The 16,837-nt window shown below is 47.6% G+C and overlaps 1 protein-coding gene across 1 annotated transcript in view; it reads left to right on the top strand.

The window, feature by feature from the left end:
* The first annotated feature begins 1,212 nt into the window (after window positions 1-1,212).
* The window catches only part of EGLN1 (egl-9 family hypoxia inducible factor 1), a 34,113-nt gene continuing 18,488 nt past the window's right edge, over window positions 1,213-16,837 (top strand). Inside the window, exon 1 of the mRNA XM_035559652.2 lies at window positions 1,213-2,225. Within this exon, the coding sequence (XP_035415545.1) occupies window positions 1,293-2,225 (933 nt within the window). The 5' untranslated portion in view covers window positions 1,213-1,292. The remainder of the gene's footprint in view (window positions 2,226-16,837) is intronic.

Genomic DNA, 16,837 nt, shown 5'->3' with positions numbered 1-16,837 from the left:
TGACTCATTTCTTTGACACTTTTTGGATTTTAGGATGGATTTCTGACCAGAAAGGCGGTGCGTACCACCTGAGGGCTGCTGCCTCCCACCAGCCAGCCCAGCCCAGGCAAACCCATGGAAGGAACAGTTCTGGTTTGCTTGTGAACTGGCTCTCGCAGGGGTGGCCACGGGAACCCCAACTGCCCAGGAGGAATCGTTGTGGGAGCTTACTACGAGACTGTGAGGTGCTGGATAAAACACTGTCACCCCGGGCTGGGCAGGAAATTACAGAACATGCTACATTTACTTGATGCCTACTACCAGCTATGGTTCAGCTGGATCGATCAGAGCTTATATGTCATCTTAGAGGTCCTTTCGTGGCTTCTGATAACTGATGTGACTGCATTAACACCTTTCATTCGGTGGCTTCTGCACTTGCCATTCTCCCCATTCACCCTCTAGAGGTTCCTGGCTGCTCTGCCAAACCCATTTCCTTTTCCCCGTCAGGGGCTTTGTCGCGTTCATCGAAACCCTAGCTCCTCACTCCCTGAGGTTTCAGCGGCCACATCACCCGCTCCTTCTTCCTGCTCTCGGCGTTTATTTAAGCCGCCTGCCCCCGGCCTGGTCAGGTCGAACAGAAGTCACGTTATTTACCCGGCAGGGGTATTTTGGGGCACAGAGGAGCGACAAAACCCCCACCGTCCCCCATCAGCCCGGCCCGCTGCCCCTCCTCGGGGGGCCGCCCGGTGCACGGCCGAGCCGGGCGCCCCTCGGAGCGGCTCGGGGCGGCCTACGCGGCCCTGCCCGGCCCGGCCCGGCCCGGCCCGGCTCGGCTCGGCTCCGCCCGCCCGGTCGCTGCGGCCCCGCCCGCCTGACGCGCCGGCGGCGCTGTGGGGCTGGAAGTGGCGTACGTGCGGAGCGGGCCGCGAGTGTGGCGCCTCCTCCTCGCCCCGACACAGCGGCGGAGGCGCGGCGGGCGGAGGAGGAGGCGGCGGCGGCGGCCGCAGCGGGCAGCGAGCGGCCGGCGGGCAGCGAGCGGCGCCCCCCGCACCGCACCGCGGCACCCGCCCGGCCGGCGATGAGGCGGCGCTAGCGGCGATCGCGGCGCACGGGAGGGAGGAGGAGGAGGAGGAGGAGGCAGGGCGCCGGGGGGCCCCCGCGGCAGCCCCGCGCCTCGGCCGCCCCGGAGGAGGCCGCGGGCCGGCGGGGGCCGCGGCGGCGCCGGGCGGCCATGATGCAGTGAGCGCTGCCTCCCAGCGCGGCCGGCCGGGGGCCCGCCTCCTTACATAACCCCTCGGCGGCCGAGCAGCGCCATGGCGAATGACAGCGGCGGCGGGGCCGGGCAGGGCGGCGGCGGTGGGAGCAGCAGCGGGAGCAGCGGGAGCAGCAGCAGCAGCAGCAGCGAGCGGGACCGGCAGTACTGCGAGCTGTGCGGGAAGATGGAGAACCTGCTGCGCTGCGGGCGCTGCCGCAGCTCCTTCTACTGCAGCAAGGAGCACCAGCGCCAGGACTGGAAGAAGCACAAGCTCATCTGCCGCGGCGGAGGCACGGCGGCGGCGGCGGCCGCAGCAGGGGGCGCTGCCGAGGCCCGCGGAGGGCTCCCCCCGCCGCACCGAGCGCACAGCGCCGGGGCGGCGGCGGCGGCGGCTGCGGCGGGGGGCGGCGGCCGCCCGGGGGGGGCGGCGGCGGCGGCCCCGGAGGCCCCCGGCGAGGCCGCCCCGCTGAGCCACAACCGCGTCGCCGCTGCTGCTGCCGCTGCCGCTGCCGGCGGCGGGGAGACGGAGGCGGCGGCCCCGTCGCCGGTGCCGTCCGGGGAGGCGGTGCTGCTGTACCGGGACAAGTCGAACCTGTACCCGGGAGGCGTGCAGGCGGGGCCCGGCGGGGCCGCGCTGCGCCCCAACGGGCAGACCAAGTCGCTGGTGCCGCAGCGGCTGGCGCTGGAGTACATCGTGCCCTGCATGAACAAGCACGGCATCTGCGTGGTGGACGACTTCCTGGGCAAGGAGCTGGGCGGGCTGGTGGCCCAGGAGGTGCGGGCCCTGCACCACACCGGCCGCTTCACCGACGGGCAGCTCGTCAGCCAGAAGAGCGACTCGTCCAAGGACATCCGCGGCGACAAGATCACCTGGGTGGAGGGCAAGGAGCCGGGCTGCCAGACCATCCGCCTGCTGATGAACAGCATGGACGATCTGATCCGCCACTGCAGCGGCAAGCTGGGCAACTACCGCATCAACGGCAGGACGAAAGTGAGTGGGGCACGGGGGGGCCCGGGGGGCCCGCTGGGCCTTCCCCTTAAAAGGGGGGGGGTGTAAAAGGGAAAAATAAAACAAAATCGAAAGCAGCGCACGCATTAGGTCCCGAAAACGGGGCCCAGCCGGTGCTGGAGCTGGGCTGGGTTTTGGAAAGGTCTTAGCACGCTTTTCATTTTATTTTATTTTTTCCTGCCAAAATCTGATTTTTTTTTTCCCTCTGTAGCCGTGTCTTGAGGCCGGAGAAGCCAGTCAAGCTCGCCCATTGTGTCAGGCTAATTTGCAATTCTCCCCGAGCCCTGAAAATGAAATTCACACCCCTTGGTAAAGGCCCAGCAATGAATATTCATCAGTAGCTTTTCACTTTTAAAAAAGGGATTGGGGGGGGGGGGAGCCCTGCACAGTTCGCTGCTACCCCCGGTGCAGTATAAGGGAGGCAGTGAGCTGCTGAGCACCATCCCAGCACCGGGGCCGCCCGGCCACAGACGGGCTGTTGTTGCTGCAGCTGCAGGACCTCAGCTGCTGGGGAGCCTGGCAGGGAGGAGAGAAGGAACAGCCCTGGGTTTGTTTTGGGTGCGCTAAATCCCAGCTCCTCCGATACGGAAAAGTGGGTGGGAATTTCCTTTTTCTTGTGTTTTTTTTTTTTTTTTTTTTTTTGAAATGAGGTCTTTGTGTACCTCTGGTTGAACCGGTACCGTGCTAAAACTCTCAGCAGGGACGTGGTCTGGATTTCCCCCATATCCCCGTTAGGTTGGATTTTTTTTAAAGCCAACTTATCTTTCAGACGGCTCTAAATCTCTGTAAGGCCCCAGCGCTTGAAACTTGCGCTCTAAAAATATCTGTGGCTTTACTGGGTTTCAGTTTTATGCAGGAAAGAGGAATACTGCTTGTGTTTCTATCTGCAGCGGTATGCTTCTGTAAATGATACGTGCCAGGGCTTTAGAAAAGGACTTTTGGCATTGTAATGCCGGATCACGCGCGTGATTCCTGAGCTGCTGCATCTTGCCTTTCTAAGTGGTGACTGATACTTTTGCTAATTGTCAAAGAATGTCTGTGGATGGGGATGAATCCCTTCGTACAGATAGCTCTACATTTTTCTGGAGCAACGGTAAAGTAACAAAGGTTGTTTAGCACTTCTTGGCTTTCGGTCACTGCTGAAATTCCCGTGTATTTCAGGGATCAGAACAGGTGCAGTCCTTTGCTCAGTGGTACAGAAATGCATCACTTTGTCTTCTCGTGTTCCCTTAATCTTCTCCCAGCAAAGTCGGAGCTTGTAGCATTCTACTGGGTTTGTCAGTGTTGATTCATCAGGTCTGCAGGGACAACAGCAATGTGATAGCCTTCACCTTCTCTCCTTTTGCTGTACCTTCCCTCTGCCCTTGCTGTCATTGTATGTTTAGGCCAAGGGCTGTGGCAGGGGGCAGCAGAATGTCAGCCCAAACTTCTTCCACGTGTCCCTTCAGAGCTCCTGGCCCTCTGTAGGGGGCTGGAGGAAGAGGAGTGAACGTGGAGACACCTGTGGGTTACCTGAAGTCATTTTTTGTCTTCGCTTCTTGCCCCTGCTTTTTCTGGATCTTGGTTTGATTGCATTCCTCCAGGAGTTGCAGTGTACGTGGGTGTTATTCTTAGCAGTACAGAGGAGTATGCAGTGGAGATGCTGTAATAGCCACAACAGGTTACTCTGGACCTTTTCTGTTGGTGCACTTTGTGTGGTGAGCTGCTCAGTTCATTTAGTCAAGTACAGCCCTTTTCTAAATCTTTATGGGTATGTCGGATTTTGCCACTCACAGCAACATTTTTTTAAAGGAATGCTCCACGTGTAATCTTCATTCTTACTGGTGTTACTTCAAGTGATAGGACCAAACCAGATAGAAATGTTGCACGCACTGAGTAAGCTCTACCAAATAATTTACTACTCCTGCAAGCGTATGTTGCAATAACCCTGTAGTTCGCTTAGCTGGTGCGTGGAGAACTTAGCGTACAGTTTCACTGAGGGCGCTAAATAAGCCAGTTGGCAGTGTCACTGGTGAGACTAGTAATTCACGAGCACCCAAACCAGCAGAAGAAATCCAGCCCCTGGGGCCCCCCCGCTGTCTCCGAAGGCGGGGGGTTAGGGCAGAAGGGGCTTGGGGGCAGCACGGTGCAAGCCTTCTGTGGTTGGGTGCCTCGTGCAATTGGGGATGTGCTGTTTGTTAAGTGTAAATTATTTTTTTTGTTATTATTTTATTGGGCCTTTGTATGTAAAACAAGCAAAAACAATCAAAAAAAAAAAGACCACTTGCAGCCTGCTTTTTAAAATACTTTTTTTGTGTTCACTGCAGTATCTTGGAAAACTAGCTTTGTTTTTGGATGTTGTGCAAGGGTTGACATTATGTCCTAGGAGTCACAGGAGTGAATCTTCAGCCTTTACCAGGTCTAGTTCAAGCTCTGTAAACAAGCATATCCTATCAGAAGGAATGAATCATAAATACATCCACTCCACAGTGCGCTGAAATTCACAACCTCTTTCTGGACTGAGCATTCAAAAGCATTTTTGTTAACTAAATAAACCTGTAAAGAGTTCTGTTCTCCGAGCCTCAACTGGCAGCTGGGTACTTTCACGGGAATGGATGGATTGTTGGCCAAAGGTTTTAATGATGCTGTTGATCATGGGTTGTTTTTGACAGTGGTGGAAAAATATCTGTGGATAAAATGGAAGAGATGATACGTAGGTTATAATTTCACCTTTAGCTATAGCTCGACTTCTGTACCTGTGAGCATTAGGGCCTTGAACTTGCCATTGCTTATACTGATTCTAGATATGTTGTTTATGAAAGGGGAAAAGAAGGTCTTAGTGCACACCCTCCACTCTTAGCCTGTAAAACCATCTGTGTGGGGAAAAGCTACTTGTTTCAATGAAATTTATTTTGTTTTAAACTGATCCACATTCTCCAGTGGTAGTCTTTAAGGTAAAGGACACCAAGAAAGGTTAAGTGTGAGAAATCTGAGATTTTACATTTAAAAACATCTTGTTAGGGATTTTCTCTAGACTTAACTAGGCTACCTGAAATTGGTCTGCTTCGACGGATGTGGTTCAGCCTAGACCGGACCATCAGCAGATTACTCTCCAGGCTGAAAGGTATCTGCATAGCAATAGGTATAAACTACTTTTGGCATGAGTATACAGTGCAGTTGCAGGTATAACACAATGGCTAACTATTTACTCATCTCAGAAGGCCTGATTTACTACATTCCTTGCTTTTGTTCTGCTATTCTCTTTCTTTCCAGATTGTGTGGCTTTTTTTTTTTCTCCTAGCAGCACATGGCATGAAGAAGCATACGTGCATATGTGAGCTGTACTGTCTTTCTCCCACTTCCTGTTATTACTGGTTTTACTTCTCCTATCTTCTCCCAAAATGTTAACTCTCTCTTTCCTTTCTCTTATCAGTTATCACACTCGTAGGTGCGCTTATTTCTGTTTCCTGCCTGTCCTGTCCTAGATAGCCACTGGAGGTATAAACCTGCTTGCCAAAGTCTGGGAGTGAACTACTCCTGAATCTCTCCCAGGTGAGGTTTTTCCTCCGTCCCAAGCAGAGACTTTACGTTTTTTTGTTACGTGTCTGCCTTCTCTCATGTGAACTCTGCTGATTATCTAAAACTTCAAGCCTTTTATAAATCAGAAGCTTGCTTCCTTTACTGGTGCTGCAGTAATATTGGGAGATCGTAGCCACAGACAGGGACCCAGTAATCACCGTATAAACAGGCATCTGATCCATCAACTGTCTGTGCTTCAGCTCCCCCCAGCACCACGTCTCCTAACCCTACCCTGTGCCTTTTATTGAAAGGAGAGCACACAGATGATTTGACAGTCCCTGTTACATTCCTTGAGGCTTTGTGTCATTCCCACCCCTTTGTAACCGAGCAGAAGAGCTGCAACTCAGACCTGCAACTCAGACGGCTTGATTTTAATGCTCTTCTGTCTCTACCAGTAGGCCAGTGGCACCCACTGCTTCTCGGCCACCGGTGGCTTAAAAATTTTCAGTATAGGCTGCATGTGGTGCAAACCTGCACCTGTGCTTTTACTTGAAATTATTGAATTACCCAAGTGCTTCTCTCTTAATTCTCTCCCCACCTCTGATCTCAAAATAAACTCACCCAATTGTAACTACTTAAACTGCTGCTTATTATTTCCTGGGTACTGATCAATTTTCAACGTGATGCTGCATACTAGTATGTCCTGGAGTTTCCTGAAGACCCAGAGTGCTGTGGATTTGGACTAGTCTGACTGTGTCCTGTTAAATTAGCTTCCTTCAGAGTTAGTAATGCTCCTTTAGAAAATAATCCTCTAACAGTGAGCGGATTTCTCGCATCCAGCAGTTAGCTTTTCTAGAAACCGTAGAGAAGAGGTTCTCTGCTCTGGACACTTGTGTAGCAGCTTTCCTACAGACATGCTGGCTTAATGTTGCCAAGGATGTAGAAATTTAACTGGGAAGAGGTAATCAGCTGGTACGGCTGAAGCTGCCAGCAGCTGGTGAAGCACTGAACGGGGGCAGGCACAAGGAGACACAGCTCTGAGTTTTGCAGATGCTGTTTAAAACAGTGTACAGGAAACTGGAGCAAGACTTCTGGATGTTCTTTCCACTCGATCTTGTTCTGCAGAATATCCCAGTGGGTGTCTGTGCAGTAGTAAGGCGGCGGACGAAGAAGTGGAGACTGAGGACTTGGCAACCATGCCGGTACCAAAAAGTGCTGACAGCGTGGAGCGAGGGCAGAGATGGGCACGGGGCTCAGATGCTGCCTGCATGAGCCCCGAGGAAGCCCAGAGCTGCAGCTGGGGTTAAGCCTGAGGAGCAGCTGTGAAGCAGAGGAGCTTCCCCTCCGTTTGCCTGTGGCATGTCCATTTGTAGAGATCGCTCTGTACCCAGAAATAAATTCAAGGCAAGAGCAATACAACTTGCTGATCTAACTGGTTCATCGTGCGTGCTTGCCTGGGCTAGAATTTGTCCCTGAGTTGCAGGAAAGGGCGGCTAGGTCTCTCTCAGTCTCTCAGTATTTGCTTTAATTGCTCGAACCAGATAGAGTATTACAGATAGTTACGCTTAAGGATTTTTCCTGATGGTGTTTTTGTTGGCAATGGCATTTTCTTCTAGACGTGTGTGCTCTTCAGCAAAGGATTGTGTGGTGACTCACGGATACTCAGGGCAGCCCACAGATTTTACATTCCTGTTGGGGTAGAGCTCTGAGCTGAGTACGGTTTCATTTTCCAGTCATGTACGAGTGTTTTGGGGCCCGAAATGAGCAAACGATCAGAAGAAGCCTGTTATTTCTAAATACAAATGATCTTCTGATTGAGAAGCAGAGTATCCAGAAAAGATGCTTGTTTATGGCCAGTGAAAACTAAAAGATGGGCATTTCTGAGGTTCTGGGAAGTTCCCACCCTTCTCTTTGGTGATTATAACTGTAAAGTGTGGCGCAAATATAATGTGTCTGAGGGTGGGGAGCGCTGCCTGTGACTCCTACCAGCGTTTCAGTACAGACGTAACTTAGGCTGTAGCCCAGTGAATACTTCAGGCTGGTGCTGCTGGAGAAGTAGGCACACTTCTTTGCCAGTACAAGTATTTACATGGCCATCCTGTGAACTGGTTTGGGGAACCGATCCATCTGAAAAAGTAAACTGGCAAAAGAAGTGCTCCTGGTTCAGTGTTCGGATGTTTGTGCTGGCACAGGGGACTGGCAGATGGTGAGACTTTCTTTCAGCAGCAATGCAAATTTATGCCAGCTTAAAGGATTCGCCAAACTACAGCCTTAGTTTAACACTTAGGGACTGATTATCCCAAAATTCGCCTGTGAAAATTTGAATAACAGTTAAGAAATCTTTGCTTGCTGTGTAATTTTTTTTTTCTTAAGCTTTCTTCTCTTTGCTCTCCCATGCTCAGCGTGAGGCTGTTTTTGCCAGCAGAAACGTGTTGTTCTGTCCTCCTGGCATCTTCCCTGTGACAGTTTTATGCAGAAGCTTTGCTGGACTACCGCATGGAACCTGCACAAGGAAAAGTATTTTCTCCACGTGATCCCCCCGCATCTCTGCCACACACAAACACACTCACAAAACTCCAAAGCCAGCCAACCTGCTAGTTAGGTTCCTTGTGCTCAGCGTTTGCCCCTCTCCTTTATCGCAGAGTTTTATTAGCACCAAGGAAGGTCCTGGTTTCCCTGTTTCGGGACGGAGCTGGGCTGGCATCCCCTGTGCTGTGAGCACTTTGCTCCCATCGGCAGCTGCCTGGGGCCGTGCGGCTGCAGTTAGATTTCAAGTTGTTGCTGTTTCAGAGCACCTGTAGCCTTGAGGTTTGTGCACATCAGTGCTTTCTGTGCACGGCATTTGTTCCTCTCAGTGGCATCACTGTTTTTCTGACAGTGTTGCTGCTTTCATGTACCATGCTGCCCGTCCTAGCCACGAGGGGCTCAGTGCAGCAGTTCCACCCCAAAATCTAGTGCTCTGCATCGCAGCTCTGCAGCTCAAGAGGAAGAGCTCCCTTCCCTTGCCAGCGGCCTCTGGGGCTGGAATTCTTTGAAAGCGGTGTCCTGCCAAGTCGTGGGGCCGTCCGAGTGCAGCTCTCCTCAGACTTCTTGGTCAGTTGCATCTGTGACCTTGACTGCGTGTCTGGGAGATGTTTTTCCATTTTCTAGCTCACGCTTAATTTCTGAATAGTTTGCCAGCTGTTTCCTGCAAATAAATCAACAGCATATTATTCTCTTTCGTGGTGGTTACCTGCATTCATGAGGTTTGTGATTAAATTGCGGTGTTTTGCAGTTAATCTCTGACAGCTTTTGGTTTAAACAGGCTAGTTGCTATTGGAATTCGCTACTTGTTGCCCTCTGCTGAGTGTCAGTATGTATGTATGTACGTACTTGTATCTGCCAGTTAAGCTACAGTTAACCTTACAGCTTAGAGGAAGGCTTTTCTGCAGCATTAGAAAGGAACTTGTTTAATACGGGGAAATAGATAAGCTGTATAGAGCAATCAGCTTCTTGTTCACCCAGAAACTAGATAAATCAATTTTCCTTAGGCCACTTGGAGACCTCTACTACAAAATCAGATTTTATTTTTTGATTCAAAACTGATTTTTGGATTGTCTGACTGGGTTGGTTAGTTAGTTCTTCAGTGGGATGCTGGTGGGGTCCCTTTCTCTTGTGCCATTGTATTTTATTGTTGTACAGTAAGGGAGTGACTGTGGACAATCTAAGGACTCTGCAAGTAATTTTTTTTTTTGAATAAATTTACTTTGAATATATCAATCTAAGTTTTTTAGTCATTGGCATGTTTTTTTCACACTGCACTAATGAAATCGAAGAACGAAAGCAGTATTTTTAGTGAACAGAGCAGTGGGGTTGTTTGACTTCCCAGCCACTCCTAAATGCAGTAAGCATTATTTATGATATCCTTTTTGTCTTTCACTCTCACGGCTTCCTCCTTCTGAAGGGTATAAGAAATACCAGTGCTGATCTTTGTGGCCTTTTTCAAAAGTCATTTGGTGCTCTTTAAGTCCTTGTAAACTGTTTCCAGAGATTATTGGTTAGCCAAAGCTGATCAAGCACATTTTCAGTGCAGGCTTGTGCCAGAGCTGGTTGGTAAGTTGCAGTCATAAGCGTCAGGTTGAAAGCTAATTCACTCGCTGTTCCAGAACAGCGTCTGTCAGAAATAGAGCAATGCTTTCATGCACGTAACAGCTGCTTGCACTTGAAGACTTTCTTGTTCTTTGGTATTTAACTTGAAATTACTCAAGAGTATTTTTGTTCGTGCATAATGTTATAAATAGGGATTGGGTAGGAACGTGAGTGCCTGCCTGTCTATATGGTCATTGTGTGTGAATGTAGGGCAGGGATATATGTGTTGTATGCACAGAGCCCTAATGCATACGCAAACGCCATACCTGTAGGGTAATTAATGAGGCCTTACAAAAAAAAGACGATTTTCCACCCAAGGATTAATTTTACGCATTAATTTAGTGTTAGACCAGCTTGGAGCACATACTTTGACCATGAATGAAGACCTTCTGAACTCTACAGATTACTTAGTATTTTGAGGAGATGGTGCCATGAGGCCCCAGTGCACTGTGTGTGAAACTGCCTTGCCTTGTTGCAGCAAAACCAGGCGTCATGTTGAAAAGAATACAAAGGTGAATGCACTGAGGGAGTTCAGGAAGCCTGCCTCTGTTTTGGATGTAATAGGGTGAAGGAACTGGTGATATGATTGTCAGATGACTGTATGAGGTTTTAATATGCAATGGACCAGCTGAAGGTTTGATTTTTTTTTTAATGTATTTACTTTTTGTTGTTGTTGTTCTTGTTGTTTGCTTGTTTTTCTTTTTATGTAAATATATTTAAAATCTGTTTACAGGAACAGCTTGTATCATCAATTCACATCACTTTGTTGGTAGCCCAAAATTCTTGGTGAAGTGTCAGAGGATGGAGGCTTCTCTGTTGGGCATACTCTTCCTGTGACTTGCTGACCTTTTGGTGTGCCAGGGTCTGTTATCTGTGTGCTTCCATCATTCAGAAAGCAGCAGATAGGTATCTAGAACTGTCCTGAAGTTACCAGTGAAATTAAACTAAAAACTTATAATAATAGAATAACCTGACTGATATGATAATGTGGACTTTAAATTGCTGTAGATCAAAAACTTGGTCTATACTCAGTTTGAGGCAGAAATCCTCATATATTAAAGTTCTCTGCAGCTGTGCACTGTGGAAAAGACAAAGTGATGTAGCACACGAAAGGATTTCAGAGCAGTTTTCGGTTGACTAATAACGTACTTTTCCTGTCGCTGCTTTCTGTCCTGTTCAGACATCTGCTCAGCGAACTTTTGCCGTGGACACCAGCCTGTGTGAACAGCTTCTGCCGTGTGTGAGGAGCGCTCGGTCGGCGCTCAGCTGAAGGCGTCAGGCCCTCCTAGTTGCTGTTGGTTGCTGCATTGTTGTTTGAGCAGCTGGCACGCAGCCTTGCCACTGTGAGAAAGGAAACTGTGGCCAGTTGATAAGGGCATCTCAAACTGGTTCAGTTTCAGCAGGCATATGATACGATATGATGCCCTGTGAAATAGATGTTGGCTAATTGTGCCTCTTCTGGGCTTAACGTTGTTATTGACTCCTTTAGAGAGCATCATCCAGTCAAAAGTAGTTTTCTTTGTAATAGTGGAGTCACTTTTTCAGGTCATACGGAGAGAGGCTGAGAGAGCTGGGGTGAAGAGAAGTCTCGGGGGGACCAAATCAGTGTGTATAGGTACCTGAGGCGGACAGTACAGAAGATGGTGCCAGGCTCTTCTCAGTTGCACCCAGTGACAGGGCAAGAGGAAAAGGGTGCACATCGGGATGCAAGAAATTACAGTTATGTATAAGAAACTTATTCGATGGAAGGGTGATGCAACAGAGAGATGGGCTGCCAGAGAGGTTTTGGAGTCTCCCTCCTTGGAGGCCTTGAAAACCCAGGACGACCTGCCCCAGTGACCCTGCTCTGAGCAGGGGCTGAACCAGGACATCTCCGGAGGTGCCTGCCGGCCTCAGCAAGCCAACTTTTAGTCTGTCAGAGTAGTTTTCTTCCAGCAATGGTACGGCCAGTTGGAAGTCCTGCCTACTGCATCTCTGCTGGAGTGAAGTGTCCAGAAGTCTGTCTTCCTGCTGTCATTTGCTTCTTAAAGAAATGTTGTTGGATGTCTAAGTAATGTAACAGTCTGAAATGTTCCTGATTTGGATCCTTTTAGTTATGGAGGTGGTCACTTGTGCTGTAGTCTCTATTGCTGCTTCTTCATGATTTTCTCTGTGTTAACACTGCCTCATAGCCACTATCAACTCTACTCTACTAACTCTATTTCCCATATTTTTACTTACCTTTATTTTGTGCGGTAAACTTGTAACAAACATCTAGACAAAGTTTTTTTTCAGTCTGTTTTAGTTATCCTAAGAAAAATGGCACCCACTTCACATAAAAAGCAGTTTTGCAGAAGCATGCGTAGGGAGCCCCTGCACTGACAGGAGTCAGGCTCATGTGTTTTGCTATGCTGCTGTAAGCTGCAGTCCTCCACCCTTCCCCCTTGTAATTTCTAGCCATTTTTTTGTCCTCCTATATTTCCCACACATGCTGCTGCTGCCCGTGATCCCCTCGAGGCCCAGGGCAGCCAGGATGGAGCCCCTGCCTGGTGAATGGGTGGAGAAGGAGCAGGCGCCGCAAGCAGGGCTGCCTGGCCTGGGTGCAGAGGACGAGGCTGTGCTCAGTTCCTGGGCTCTGCTGGGTGTTCAGCAGTTGCAGACACCCTGCCAGCTGTCCTCCGCAAGGACTGCGTGGGGAAGATAAGAGCTGCGTGCCTCTCGTGAGGTGCCACTTGACCATCCGTGTCCTATCTCTATCCGTAAATTGAAGCCAGATGGAGTTGTGCTCATCTGAAGGAACTGTTTATATACAGTCGATGCTAGACCATCCCTGAGCTGTAGGTTGAAGCTACAAAATTTCCTGTGAAGAGGTTAAAAACAGCTGTTGTTAGTGTTCAAATGCTGGCAATCCCTTCTGCTCAGATCTTACCCCATCTCGCGGGCTGAGTGATCTCGTTTCAAGTTCTAGTGACTTAACTTCTCGTGTTCTTCCTTACCAGATGTCTCCTTTTCACATAAGTATGTGAACTCGTTGTGCCATTATGCATTTGTTGTAATTAATCAATAATCAGCGTGTAGATAAAGCTTCAAAATACTGACAAAACGATGCTCCTATATATGTCCAGTTTCCAGCAATTCAGGAACTTTCTGAGCCAGAGGTTGCATCTGGACCACTGCTCTTAGTGCCCACAGATGGATGGACATACTTGCTCTAAATTTATGTAATCTTGTTATAAGAGCCATTTGTACTTTTGGCCTCTGTGACATCCTGTAACAATGAGTCCCACCGTTTGATTAGATGGGGAAGGAACTTCCTTTTGTTTAAAGCCTACAGCCTGATGATTTCAATGTCCTAGAGATTCTTTATTGTGAGAACTCATTTCCCAGTAGTTTTATCTTTCATGGTTTTAAGAAGTCTGACACTTGCTTTCATACATTTTTCAGCTGACACGTTTTCCCTCCTAAACTGAAGAATCATAGTCTTTTTAGTATTGTTTCAGTTGGGTACTGCGTCATGCAGTCTGAATGTTCCTATTGCCCTTTTATGCAGCTCTTCTGGTTCTGCTAACCCTTCTTTAAGGTAAGGCAACCAGGATTGCATTGTTAATGTACAAATAAATCATGAATTTGCATAGTGGCATAATGTTGTATTCTGTTTTGTGACATTAGTTGCCTCTGCCACTGTGCTGAGGTTATATTCTGCCTGTATTTACTACAGTTTTTTCTAAAGTGATGGTATCCAGCTTACAAGATAGCACTGTGTATAAGGCCTTTTTTTTTTTCCCCTCTTGGGGGCATTCCTTTGCACTTAACTCTTTACTGAATTTTACCTGCCATTTTGTCATCCTGGTGCTTGGTATCATCCTATTCTGTGCACCTTTCTGCAGTTGGTGTTAGAAAGGATTCTGCAATGTATTTCTGTATTGCATGTGAACACTGTCAGCCCGCCACTCGCCCCCCTCTTCCCAGGTCATGTGAAAAGTACAGACCCCTTAGGGATCCTGATGGCAGCTGTCATTTTTTCACTGAGCGGAGGTTAGTTTGCTCTGATGAAATTGCTACTGCAATTTACTGTTTTATTGCTATTTGCATTTGCCTGTTCCAGTATTTTGGAACGCCTTGGGAGTGAGGGCCATATTTAAAGTGCTTTATACCTAAAATTTTCTAATTTTTGCATTAAAGCTAATGCCTTGAGTAAAATCTCCATTATAGCTTGGAGAAAATGACAAGTAGTGACTCCCTGAGGCCTCCTAACACTTGGCACAGACTCAAGAACAACACAGGAGTTCCTAGACTGGAGTCCTGACTTTGTCATTTTCCTCAGAGAAAATAGAAAACAGGAGTGGTAATTTCTCATGAGCCAAAGGCTAGGCCAAAATTGTATTGTAAGTTATGTTGGTATTAATGAGTTAAGATGGTTTTCTTTTTTTATCCATCTAGACCCTTAATTTTATAAGGAGCCTTGCAAACCTGGGAAATAAATACACTTCTGCAGGTCAAGAAGTGTAGATGGAGATACTATCAACTAGCTTTATTTTCAGTTTAATCTTATCCCATCTCAAGAGAAATGTTGCAGATGTGCTGTTTCTGAGTTTTACTTTTTACTGTGTCTTTTTGTAAACACACATCCTGCTACTTTGAAGATACACCCATGGAAAGACAATGCTAGTAACACATAGCCCTTCCTCAGCATTAAGGCTTCAGCTCCTACAGCTCAGTTAGTAATAGCTGCATGGTATAAACGCCAGAGAAAAAATAGCCTTTGAGGGAGTGAAAAATCCGAAGCACATTTTTTCTCCGTTTGGGGACAGCTTTCCAGAGGAAGTGATGGAATTCTTCAGGGACTCAGCGGGGAACAGAATTGGCCAGTGATAGGAAGATGCAGTCCCTGTGAGATTTTCCCCCTTGAAAAAATCTTATACTTCCTTCCCCACCCTCCAGTCTCCTTGATTTCCAGGAAAGGGTTATCTTGGCTTTGGAACCCTAAATTGAGGTTGTCTTTACAAAGGAAGAAAATTCTTGTTTTCTGGAGCAACTTTTAGCGGTCTTTCTGGTAACTGCATAGCACTGCTTGCTGATTCTGGGAACAAAATACAATGCTGTCTTTCCCCGCTGCCATGGCTGCTGTTGGCTCCTGGTCAGCATCCTGGGCTGTGTCATTTTCACATGGCATCCTGAGCTCTGTTTTCCTATTGGAGAATTTAGTTTTAAAATGTTTTTTAGTAACTAGTTAGCATTGCTTTGTGTTACTGCCTATAGGCCTGAATCCCATTTTGCTTATTTTGCCATACAAAAGCAACAGCTTCCCTGAAGAATTTGTAATTCAGTGTTAGTTCAGTCTTTACATACAGCAGTTCTGTGATTACCCAGCCTCCAGCAAAAGCTAATTAATTATTTAGAACACTAAGTAAGTCAGCTTCAGCTAAAACTAATGGAAGAGTTTTGTTAGGAACACTGCATTTATCGGCTGTTACAGCACCTGCCACTTGAATTGATTTTTTTTGTTTCTAGTTAGCTTTCTGCAAGGCCAGAACATTTTATCTGAGAGACAGATTACGTGAACAGCCTTCTGCATACAGTGGGTGGGTATGAGCATGACAGTAGTGTGCTAGGCGTGTGGTGGCTTTTTTTTCTTTTTTTCAATCACATTTCTGTGTGCTAATAGTAACCTCCAATATCCAAGATGCGTTGTAGTGCAGTTGATTAAGGGGCTGGAGGACGCAGAGAAGCAATTACAGCTGAGGCTTTCTGGGGTATCTCAGTTGTTAATGCTTGCAACTCGATTTCATGGGGTTAGTAACAGGGCAGTCACAATTAAACCCCGTGCTTTGGAAGTTGCTCCCTTTCATTATCGCAGCGCATGTTTGGCAAGCGCCACCGCGTTCCACGAGTTCTTGTCCCGCTCCTCCTTCTCCCTGTCTTTCCCTTCAGTCATGCTCTAGTTTTGAAATTGCTTTTGCTCTTCTTTGGTTGTGTACCCTGGATCAAAGGAACACCTGGAGAGGATGCAAAGTGAAGTTTTGGGAGCTGTATTACCATTGTTACAAAAATATGTGTCCATCACTATGTGTTACCAAAGTTAGTAAATCACCTGGCTGTCAGCAGGAAATTTCCTGAAATGTTTTCACCAGTGGTGTAAAATAATAGGTGCACGTTTTAAAAGAGCTGTTGCTCGTTTTCAGTAATGATGGAGAAATTTCCTTGTAAAATATGGTCTGTGTCTGAAAGGTTCACTTCTGCCAACCCTGAAATCTGTGTTGGTTGCCTGCTGACTTGGACAGGAAATTTGTTTCTTGTATAGAAATCTGGAATCTAGCATTCTGCAGAACTGATTGTTGTTTCACTTGTTCCTTAGCTCTTGTGGTGCTCAGCATTATTTTCACCCTTCTGGTAACTGCTTGTGGCAGTGCTGCTGTTACTTCTGGTAGCTCTTTTTGCTTCACTGTACATCTTTACAGCACTAATTTCCACTGCTGTTTCTTAAGATGATGGGGAGTTTGTGAGTTATTTCAGGATGTTCCCAGATTTATATTCTTAAATACAGTTTTGATTTCTTTTCTTAGTTACAGCTTAAAGTTGGGAACAGGCTTTGAAAAATAAACCTTGTGCTTTGCAGATTTTGCATGTAGGTTGCATAAATACATCGTACGGATCAGTTCTGGTGGGCTGACGTGATACCTCTGGCTATTACTGCTAGTCCCTGCAATCTTTCCACAGCAAGTACAGGATGTTGTAAAACCATAACTGTCACTTGGTTTACCAAAAAAGATATTACTCGTTGGATTTCTGAGACACACATAAAAACCTTTCTGCAGAAGCACACATTTTGAAAGGATAGAGGTATGTGTTCTGTCTTGAAATTCATCATTTCTGGGAGCAACCTGGAACAATGTATTTCCCTTTTTTTAGTAAATGCAATGCTTTTAAGAAGTGTAAAGTAAGCAGTGGCTATGTGCTAACTCAGCCAGGTGTTAGCTTTTCTAACATTT

This window comes from Cygnus atratus, chromosome 3 (assembly GCF_013377495.2).
Source record: "Cygnus atratus isolate AKBS03 ecotype Queensland, Australia chromosome 3, CAtr_DNAZoo_HiC_assembly, whole genome shotgun sequence".
Taxonomy (NCBI): Eukaryota; Metazoa; Chordata; class Aves; order Anseriformes; family Anatidae; genus Cygnus; species Cygnus atratus.
The sequence above is the reverse complement of the archived record's forward strand: the minus strand, read 5'-3'. Positions and strand labels throughout refer to the sequence as shown.